Source organism: Chiroxiphia lanceolata, chromosome 1 (assembly GCF_009829145.1).
Source record: "Chiroxiphia lanceolata isolate bChiLan1 chromosome 1, bChiLan1.pri, whole genome shotgun sequence".
Lineage (NCBI taxonomy): Eukaryota > Metazoa > Chordata > Aves > Passeriformes > Pipridae > Chiroxiphia > Chiroxiphia lanceolata.
This window is the reverse complement of record NC_045637.1, coordinates 135,096,979-135,106,824: the sequence shown is the minus strand read 5'-3', so window position 1 is coordinate 135,106,824 and position 9,846 is coordinate 135,096,979. Positions and strand designations below refer to the sequence as shown.

Below are 9,846 nucleotides of genomic sequence, written 5' to 3'. Positions count from 1 at the left end.
CCAGTGCCTGCACTGCATCCAGTTAGTCCTGAGCCAAGGGAAGAGCTAATAAGGATTGAAAAGAAGTAATTTGTTTTCATCCCTATCAGACAGGGTAATAGTATGTTTTTCTTACAGATCAGTTCCCAAGTGCTTGTGAGAGTGCCTGTACAACACAGAACTACTACCCTCACCTTGAATCAGCACTGAATGCTATACATATTTACTGAACAACTCATTTGCTTTTACTCATTCCACAAAAATTGTTACCTCACTAAAAGCTTACAGGAGGCAGGTTTTACAGGAGCGATGCAGAACAGAATAACAACTTTCATGGGGCTGTGCTGCAGTCTCAAACATTTAAATTTGAGAAGTTCCTTGCTCTGTAAAAGAGAATTTAAGTGTTCATAGAGGACTTCAGCCTTTCACTTCTGCCTTCCATAAGATTGTAGCAAGCCAGATGGGAGCTTTCTTTCCCATTCTACAGCACTTACGATGATGTTCAGCAGAGAACACCAAGCATGGTGGCTCTCTGTTTTTAAAAAGGAGTTTAAATACTAGAATCAAGTCAGCAATAAGGCAAGTTAGTCTCCCCTAACCCCCAATCCCTATGAAAGCTTCATTTAGCTTCTGTAATATAGACAAGCCTTTGGGAACTAGTCTTTCCTGGAAAATGAAGTCAATGTACCAAGTCAGCTGTTAACTTGCAAAGGTGCTGTCTGAGATAAGGGCTTGCATGAACTATTTCTCCGCTACATAACTAGTATGTTTTATGAAACCAAGTTTTAAGGTATTTTGAGCATTCTTGGCTCTTAGTAACTGGGTTAACTAGTATATGGAAGCAAGATTAACTTTTATTAGCTTGAAGTATCATATTTTATTCAATTGATAAGAAATATCGTAATACATTATGCATCTGCCAGTTATAGTCCATTTAGTTGGTTCCAAAACCTAAGCAGTAAATGAGTAAAACAGTTTATCTAGTTAAACTGAGAAAACAGCATTCCACACAGCCAGTACTAGAGATGTCAACCGTATAGTAATTCCAGCATTATGTTGTTATGGCTTTCCAGAAAGTCATGAAGTTAACAAATTAGAACACATCAAGAGCCATTTTCCAAAGATTTATTGAAGTAGCGACAGGTTGCTCATACTGTGCTGGAAAAAAGCAGTTTTATTGAATTCTGATACTTAAAAACAGTATTGCAGCACAAGATATTGCTATTTGTAAACTAGACTCCATTGTAAACTCTAATCTTTCAGGGAGAGTCAGTTTGCAAGATCTAAGACCTATTTCCTAGCATAATCATCTTGCGCTCATGGAAAAACTGCAGAAAGGCACTTGAAAGCTGTTTCTTCCTTTAAGACATGGACTTTTTCAATCTTGCTGGTAAGAATTTCTCCTGCATTAATTAAGTATGCATCTTCACTTCAGCTCTACTCCAAGTCATCATGATGCTGGGAAGTTTCATTAATAACCTGATGAAAAACAGAAAAACTTGCATTAAGTTTTAGTGGGAAGTAGGGTTTTTTAGACTTAAAAGTGGAACATGCAGTACCACAAAAATGTGAACAAATGGGTTATCAGCTCTCACTTTTAAATGAGAAGTTCTAGTTTGCAAAGACTGTGCAGAAACCATTTAAGCTTTATTGACTTAAGACTGACAACAGCATCTTGCCCCAAACAAGTACCTCTGTTTGCTGCCACGTTTTCCTAAGGAAATCTTTTGAGAACTGCTAACTCAGGTGAACTTAAATACCCAATACACAGGTAACTGTCAGAAACTTAAGGTTTTACCCTCAGATGAATTTTATGAACTTTTCCATGGAAGCCTGTTTGCTACAACTACTGGCCATACATGTTAAGTCACACAGCTTGAACTGCCAGTTTCTGTTCTACTCAATATTTACTGCAATATAAAGGCTGCACTAAGGCAACCAGCTGTGATAGAAATAAAATTAAAAGTTACTACCAACCTGTCCATCTCTAGTTTCGACGGTCTTAATTAGAAGTGTCCTCTTTGAGTGAGTGTCAACCATTGGCTGAGACTCAATGTTGGTTTCTGCAGAAGAAAGTGTATTATTACCAATAGTCTAGATGAAGGGCCTCCTCAAAGAAATGAGGTGTAATAGATTTTAGTGTCTACTTTCAGAATACCAACTTAGTACACAAAAAAGTATGTGGCTCTGAATAAGGCAGTCCTCTGCATTTTCTCCCCATTGCCCTTAAAGCACCTTCAGCAGGCATCTAAACTAATCACTTGCTATGTATTGATGTTTTTAAACAAGTGTCCAGGAACACAAGAGGTTCTACCATCCAAGGTTAAGTAACTGCAAGTTGTAATTGTAGTTATATCCAAGAAAAACATTCACAACCAACTGCACTTACACAAGTTCAAAAGCAGCATAAAAGGAACTATCCAAACCCCTCTCACTAGTGACAGAACAACTGGCTAAACTAAAATAGCAGAAACAGCTTACCTCTCAGGTTCAAAGAAGCAAAGGTTGGAATGGGCATGTTAATCCTAAAGGAAAAAAGAAATGGATAAAATCAGACAGGTGTAGAGCATCTTCTAGTAATTGGCATTTAGAAAGTGTCTGCATGTGATTACCTGCTTTCTTCACCCTCCAGCAGCTTTCTGTAGGTGGCAATCTCAATATCAAGAGCCATCTTTACATTCAGCAGGTCCTGGTACTCACGCAGATGGCGAGCCATTTCTTCCTTCATGTTCTGAATCTCATCCTGCAGACGGCCAATAGTGTCCTGGTAGTTAGCAGCTTCCATAGCAAAATTCTCCTCCATTTCACGCATTTGGCGCTCCAGGGACTCATTCTGGGAGAGAACAATGACATCAAGCACTGCTGCAGTTCAGCCACTCTTCCCCACTCTCAAAACCCTTAGCATTTTAAAAAAAGTTATGCTACATTAGCATCCTTTCTGAAAATGCCCAGACACATCCCAAATTTATCATCTTCTTATCTTTCCCTTGCAAAGTCAAGGAGGGTTATTCTGCTACATGATTTGAGGTGTGCCATGTACTTGTTCTACCAGGTGGAAAAGCGATCTCTTACAGTAAACCCAACATATGCAGTACAAGTCAGCACGCAAGCAGTCCTCAGGGAGGGGGCCTGCAGGTGTACTTAAGACTGTTAAATTCATTTCAAGACAGCCTTTAGGGCAGTCAGGTTCTAGCAGCAGCAAGATTTGTGCCTCCTTTCCACTGCTCCTCCAGCTTTTTTTTTATGGCTTCAGCTGTACCTGACAGACAATGCATAAACACTTCCAGAAAGTGCTACATAAACAGTGAATATTATAGCAAGAGAATGAACTCACTGTTTATAGCTCAGATAAGACTAGTTCAGTGTATCAATCTGACCAGCACACTGTCATGCATGCAGGCAAACTAAGCCCACTGCATCCTCTTCAAAAAGTACTAATAAGCTGCTGTATTGCATGGCAGATCACCTCTATTCACACCTAGATCAACAATTAAACTGCACTGCAGTGCTTAAAGCTGCAAAGGGAAGAATGCCCCAACCACTGCTGTCTTCTACTTACGCTTCCCTTAAGAGCATCAACTTCGCAGGTGAGAGACTGGATCTGTCTGCGGTACTCATTGGCTTCTTGTTTGGCCTGGCGCAGGGCATCGTTGTTCCTATTAGCAGCTTCAGAGAGATCTGCAAACTGTGGAAAGCCCCAGTTTGGTTAGCACAACACTTCAACAGAAATGGTGAAACAGACTTTTTGTGGACACAGCATCTGAGAGCAACTGAAGTCATTACAAGTGTTAACACCCGAAACATTTAAATATTAACATTACTCTTAGAATGCTTCTCTATTTCTAATTGTTAAATTGGATTTTGTAGCTTTCAGATTTGTTTCCCTACCCTGTATGTTTCCCATTTTCTCACCATTTTTTCACCCATTTGCTCACTTGTTTTTCCAGTACTTCATCCAACACGTGCTTCCAGGTACAAGCATAGGAAAGACTCCAAGTATGCACCCATTATTTTGATGCTCTAACTCACAGCACAGAATGCTTTCAGTTGTACTCTTCCCAGACAAGTTTAAAGATTACTTTGTGTCATGGCTGTGTTCATGTCCAGTAGAGGGAACACTGAGTGCCACAGCAAAGCTGTTATGTACAATTGTTTTGAGCGCCTGATGCATTTCACTTACTTTGGACTTGTACCACTCTTCAGCTTCCTGAAGATTCTTAGCAGCAACGCTTTCATACTGTTGGCGAACATCACGCAGGGCAGCAGTGAGATCAGGCTTAGAAACATCCATATCAATTTGGATGTGCTGTTCCTGGAGTTGGGCCTGCAGTTCTCGGATTTCCTTAGAGAGAAGCAGATGCTCAATGTTATTACACACAAGCATACAGAACCTACACAGGCAGGGACTCTGGGACAGAACCAGTAAAGAACTTACTTGCATGCCAGACAGTTAGAACCTAAACACAGGCCCTTGTTATTCAGCTTACCTCATCATGAAGCTTCTTCAAGAAGACAATCTCCTCTTGCAGGGACTCAACTTTGCGCTCAAGATCAAGACGTGCCAGAGAGGCATTGTCAACATCCTGACCAGGGAGAAGAATGATTCACAGTCTTACAAAACTGGGGTAGAGAAGTCTTTTACAGCAAGTTCAGCAGCATACAACAGACTGATCTGAGCTTTTTGGCAAGAAAATAAGAAATCAAAAGCTGTAAGAAACCCTTTTGTCATCTCCTACCCTAGCCTGAAACCATTACGTGCACCTTCATTGTGATTTTTGTGAACTGTACAGCATATGTATCTTTGCCAACATATTGGCATGATCAAGAAAACACAGATTGTGGTGTAAATCCTGCTTGAAAATGAAACATGCTTGAGTCAGAAGTCAGCAGTAAGTGCTTCTAGCTTGATTACACTGAGAAAGAGACTTGCAATTTACAAACTTCCATTGGTTTATGGACTCCTTGGTGACCAACCACAGAGCCCTTTAGGTCCACAGACCACAGCTGAAAACATACTTGTAAAAGCTAGTGAGGTATGTATAGGAACTGCAGCATTTACTTCTCCGAGCAGTTCAACAGGTCTCCCTTGAAAAAAAGAAGGTATGAGCATAAATGCAAATTGAGTTACTCATCATTGCCTACACCCTCGTAGTTGCTGGCAAACACTCCACTTTTTGCTGGACAGAGATAATCTTAATCAACAGAAAAAATTCACTTAGGGCATAACAGAAGACACACCATGAATGTCACATGGGGGGGACTAGCTTGAAGTAGTTCAAAAACATACCTTAAGACTAAACATTGATTGGTAACTTCTTACATTTTAAATGTGTAGGACAACTCGTTTGCAAAGAGGATGGTTGTTCCTCTCACAATAGTTACATACACAGTCGCATGCTTGTGCTCACAGGGTATTAACTTATCAGGTTTTCACAGCTTACTCTAAAGCTATTTTGGATTGCCCAAAATTCCTAATCAGCAGTTCTTACCATTATGACACCTTTGAAATAAGGAGTGTTTTCTTTAGCCTCCTAGAAAGCCATTCCTTGGATCACTCCTACTCTGGGGTAAAGTTCTTGCTTCAGAAGAATTCTTCTGTTCTCTTTATCCAGCAAAATACCCCTTTCATGTGTTATTCCACAACTTCTCTATCAAATCCAGTTTTCCACCCCACAGTTCATACTGGCTCTGTTTTTCTGTTCAGGGAAGGAATTTCCTAATTAATTTGTTCTCCTCCCCACAAAAAACCCTCAAGATCATTCTGGTAGAAAATTACATGGCTATGACCCAACATCGTCGGTCAGATATCCCAAGAGTTTCTAGTGGATTTTACAGAAATCTGCATCCTGAAGACTACTCCTTTTTTTTTTCTGAACAACTGAATATCTACAGAATTTTTAGGACCTTATAATAAATTGAAAGAATCTTCAACTGAAGACACTTAATATATTGTATGTGCTTTACTATATGCTATCATTTGGATATTCCCTATCATTAAGATTCAGTTTATCAGTATTTCCTAGATGGAGAACCACATGAATGAATAAGCTACTTGTAGCCTGAGCAAAGTATAAGTCATAGAAACATGAAAATGGAGTACCCACTGATTTTATCCTACGAGATTCTTTAATGCAAGCCACATAATTCACAGGTTGAGCATCTCTATTTACTTCAGACACACCTCAGGTTAGCCAGGAGCTGACCTGTTAGTCTTGTCATAGCTTCAGGACCTTGCTGCCAATGTAGTTGGCAACACTGCAATAACTAACTTTCTCACTAATTGTGATGCTAGTTTTGCCCCAAAGGAAAGAACTCACTGAACTTTTGCATTTATTTTATGCAGTACACCCCTCAGCACATGAGTAAAATCACATCTTTGCCGAGAAGAATTAAATTAGAATTCAGTATGCGTGAGCTGAACAGTCTCTGAAGAAGGCAGCTTTTGGTAATAAAAGCTCGAATATTTTTTCACCTTATTTAAAAAAAATGAAGTATACAACTGCTCCATCTCATAGAAAGTTATTTTGATGCTACATCAGAGCAGCAAAATGTCTGCTGAAGTGTTCTGAATCCATGTATAAAACTTTCCAGTGGAAGAATATAATGGTTTAATAAAAAGCTGGGCTTTTTTTTTTTTTAACAATGGAAAGCATAACAGGATATTTCAACTTCAGCGTTCTATGAATTTCACTTCACTTTCAGGAGAACAATACTGAAATAGATTTAGTTTTCACAACCTGTATGTTAACCATACCCTTCCTAGTGAGGAAAAGCAAGGTATTATTGTTGTTCAGATAGAACACATCAGCATGCAAGTTATGTCACAACTGGATTTAGTGTAGAGTTTCCACAGACAATGATTTTCATTTCTTATGCAGAAGCTACACTGTAGGAGGTTAAATTGATCCAATTTTGACTGTACTGCACACACAGATCTGCTAGAGGTTGAGCTCCTGAATGACCCCTTTCCAAAGTGCAGGGAAGAGCTGGAGAATGAGTGTGGGATAGATACATACAAAGCCAAGTTCACTTGAAAGCCTAGAGTCTTCATGAAGTTCAATTGGTTTGAAATACAGACATGCCTAAAGTGCACCATTTAAGGACGAAAGATCACGTAAAAGCCAACCTTCAACTAAATTCAGCAATGAATCAGAGTAGATCAGGTTCTCTAAAACTTAAGTTAAATGCTTCTGCATGGAACTTCACACTATGCTAAATTGGCTTAGCACTCTATAAAACCATAAGCTTAATTAATTAAGGCAGTATCTCAAATTGTTCTGTTTCAAACTTCTTTCCCCAGAATGCCTGGGGAGACTGAATTCCCAGGCTCTGAATGGGAATAGGTGTTTCAGTTCCCACACATTATCTCATGGAGACACCTTCTATCCTTCAAGGACTATAAATATACTGCCGTCAAAAGCCTTGCCCGGAGAAATGCTGACAATGAAGTGGTGATTTCCTGAATGGTGACTTCTACTAATGCCTATGAAGAGCTCTGGAACAAAATCAGCCTGTACCCAGCTGCCTGAAGATAAGGGCAGTCACTTCCAGCCTGGAGGAATGCTAGCAATGCTGTTTTACACCAGCAGTTTTAGGGAAGAGACCTTGTTTTGAGAAGGTACATTCCTAAACATCTCCTAGTCCAAACAAGGCTTAATCCAAGTTGAAAGCTGGTTTTGCACAAGTGAAAACTTGAGCTTAACAATTTTTGAACACTGTTTGCACAGTTGGTTCTGGTTGTCATGTAGGTTTTAGTTTATCTGGATAACATCATAGCATCCTACAGAGACTAAATTCTAATGTAAATTGTTTCCTAAATTAACAACTTCGTTTTACAGAGGATTAAATTTCATGTTCTTAACACCCAGAGAAGGCAGGCTCAATTCCTGTGACCTCACCCCGAGGAACAAATTGACCACTTCGTGTCAGCAGACAACACCCACATGAAAAATTTTAAATTTGAAACTGTTGTCCAGTGATGTACTGTCCAAAGTGATTCATCAAAAAGGAGCTCTGGTTTATATAAAAAAATGGACGATATACATAGCAGACACATTTTGCTAGAAATATGCCCACACCATTACACATTTAGTAAGAATGCAGCCCACTGCGCCCTCCCCTCCGACACAAAGGGATCTATTATTTCAATCTGCTGCCACCACACTTGCCAGAATGCCTGTATCTGCATTCCACGGTGAATCCCATAGAAACCATTAATACCCTTCAGCCAAGCGAGCAGATGGCCCCCTTTCACTTTTATTGGATCGGAAAGCGATTCCACGTTGGAGCGTTTTTTGTAAAACAGGCTAGACTTGGATAAAGCAAGACAATAGTTACCCTCCCCTCCCCTCAGACCGCAGCATCCCCCTAAAGAAAACACAGAGGGTTTGCGTGAGAACTGACGGAATCTCTTTGTGCGAGAAAAGCAAACTCCTGCAGTCCCACCCTCCGTCCCAGGCACCGCCACCACCTCCTCAGTCCCTCCTCTCCGACCGCTCCCTCCCTCCAGCCCCAGCTAACCTGTCTGAAGGACTGCAGGGTGTTCTCGGCCTCCTCCCTCTGAAGCATCTCTTCTTGCAACCTGGAAGGGGCAAGACAGCAGTGAGGAGGGAGCGAGGGGTCCCCAAAATCCCCCCCCCCAGCCTCCCGCCGGCCCGGTACCGCTCGGGATGCTCAGGGGCCGCCTCCGCGCCAACGGACGGCGAGGGGGGACGGCAGCGGGAGGCGCCGGCAGCCCGAACCCGCGTCCCCCCGGCACACTCACTTCTCCCGCAGCCGCATGATGTCGTCGGCGAGGTTGTCCCGCTCCACTTCCACGCGTGCTTTATCGTTGGTGAGCTGGTCCACCTGCCGCCGCAGCTCCCGCATCTCCTCCTCGTAGAGGTCGCCCAGGCGGGACGTGCCCTTGCCCTTAAGCTGCTCCAGCTCGGCCAGCAGAATCTTGTTCTGCTGCTCCAAGAAGCGCACCTTGTCGATGTAGTTAGCGAAGCGGTCATTTAGCTCCTGCAGCTCAACCTTCTCGTTGGTGCGGTTCGCCTTGAACTCCGTGTTGATGGCGTCGGCCAGGGAGAAGTCCACGGAGTCGTGGAGCCGCATGGGCGGCATGCTGCTCCGCAGCCGCACCGACGTCGTCTTGCTGGCGTACATGCCGCTGGGCGAGGCGGACACGTACCGGGCCGTGCTGGGCCGCAGGGCGCTGCCCAGCGAGTACCGGCTGCTCGACGTGATGTAGCGGGTGCCGGTGCTGGGGCGGCTGCCCCCGCCGAACATGCGGCGGTACGAGGAGTTCTTGGTGCTGCTGCTCATGGCGGCGGCGGCGCGGGCTTTGTAATCCGGGAGCGGAGCAGAGCAGAGCAGGGGAACCCGAACGTACTGCGGGCGAAGAAGGGCGGTGGCCGGCGCCCGGGCCCCTTCTTATGGGGCGGCACCGCCCGTGGCTGGGCCCGCCCCGCCGGGCACGTCCCGCCCGCCGCCGGCCCGCGGGGAGGGGGCGGTGGCCGCGGACACAAAGGCGGCGAGCGGGGCGGTTCGGGGAGTGGAGAGTGGGCAGCAGTCTCTGCCTTTCTGAGCCCCGTGGGACGGCACATTTCCGCCGGGGTTGCGGGACGTGGCAGGGAGGGCGCGGCGGGGCGGTGGCCCGCGGATGGGGGCGCGGGGATCCCCGGCACGGCGCGCCCGGGGAGGACGGCGGTGATGGCAGCGGCATCCTCGGCTCCGCGGAAACCGCGCTGAGCTTCCCCTTGTCTCTCGCTGTCCCCCTCCGAGAGTGAGCGCGGTGATGCAAGGGGGGGATGGCAGGTTTAATGTTATGTCACAGGACGGGCAAAATACTCCAGTTAACCCATTAAAACGTCTCTATAAGTATGA

At 44.1% G+C, this 9,846-nt stretch overlaps 1 protein-coding gene across 1 annotated transcript; it reads right to left on the bottom strand.

The window, feature by feature from the left end:
- Positions 1 to 836: 836 nt before the first annotated feature.
- On the bottom strand, positions 837 to 9,438 carry VIM (vimentin). Its single transcript, XM_032694956.1, has 9 exons — positions 8,744 to 9,438; positions 8,500 to 8,560; positions 4,467 to 4,562; positions 4,160 to 4,321; positions 3,539 to 3,664; positions 2,592 to 2,812; positions 2,461 to 2,504; positions 1,957 to 2,042; positions 837 to 1,458 (listed from the first exon to the last, which is right to left on the bottom strand). The coding sequence occupies exons 1-9, from the start codon at positions 9,283 to 9,285 to the stop codon at positions 1,417 to 1,419; spliced, it is 1,380 nt and encodes a 459-aa protein (XP_032550847.1). The 5' UTR covers positions 9,286 to 9,438; the 3' UTR covers positions 837 to 1,416.
- Between the last annotated feature and the right edge of the window lie 408 nt (positions 9,439 to 9,846).

Bases quoted from the DNA above. Each gene is read 5' to 3' on its own strand.
- VIM (XM_032694956.1), bottom strand. From the start codon at position 9,285: ATGAGCAGCAGCACCAAGAACTCCTCGTACCGCCGCATGTTCGGCGGG. The intron at 2,813-3,538 runs GTAAGTAGAAGA...GTTCTCTCCCAG, and splicing joins TTGATGCTCTTAAGGGAAGC to AATGAGTCCCTGGAGCGCCA. The intron at 2,505-2,591 runs GTAATCACATGC...TTTTTCCTTTAG, and splicing joins CTGGAGGGTGAAGAAAGCAG to GATTAACATGCCCATTCCAA.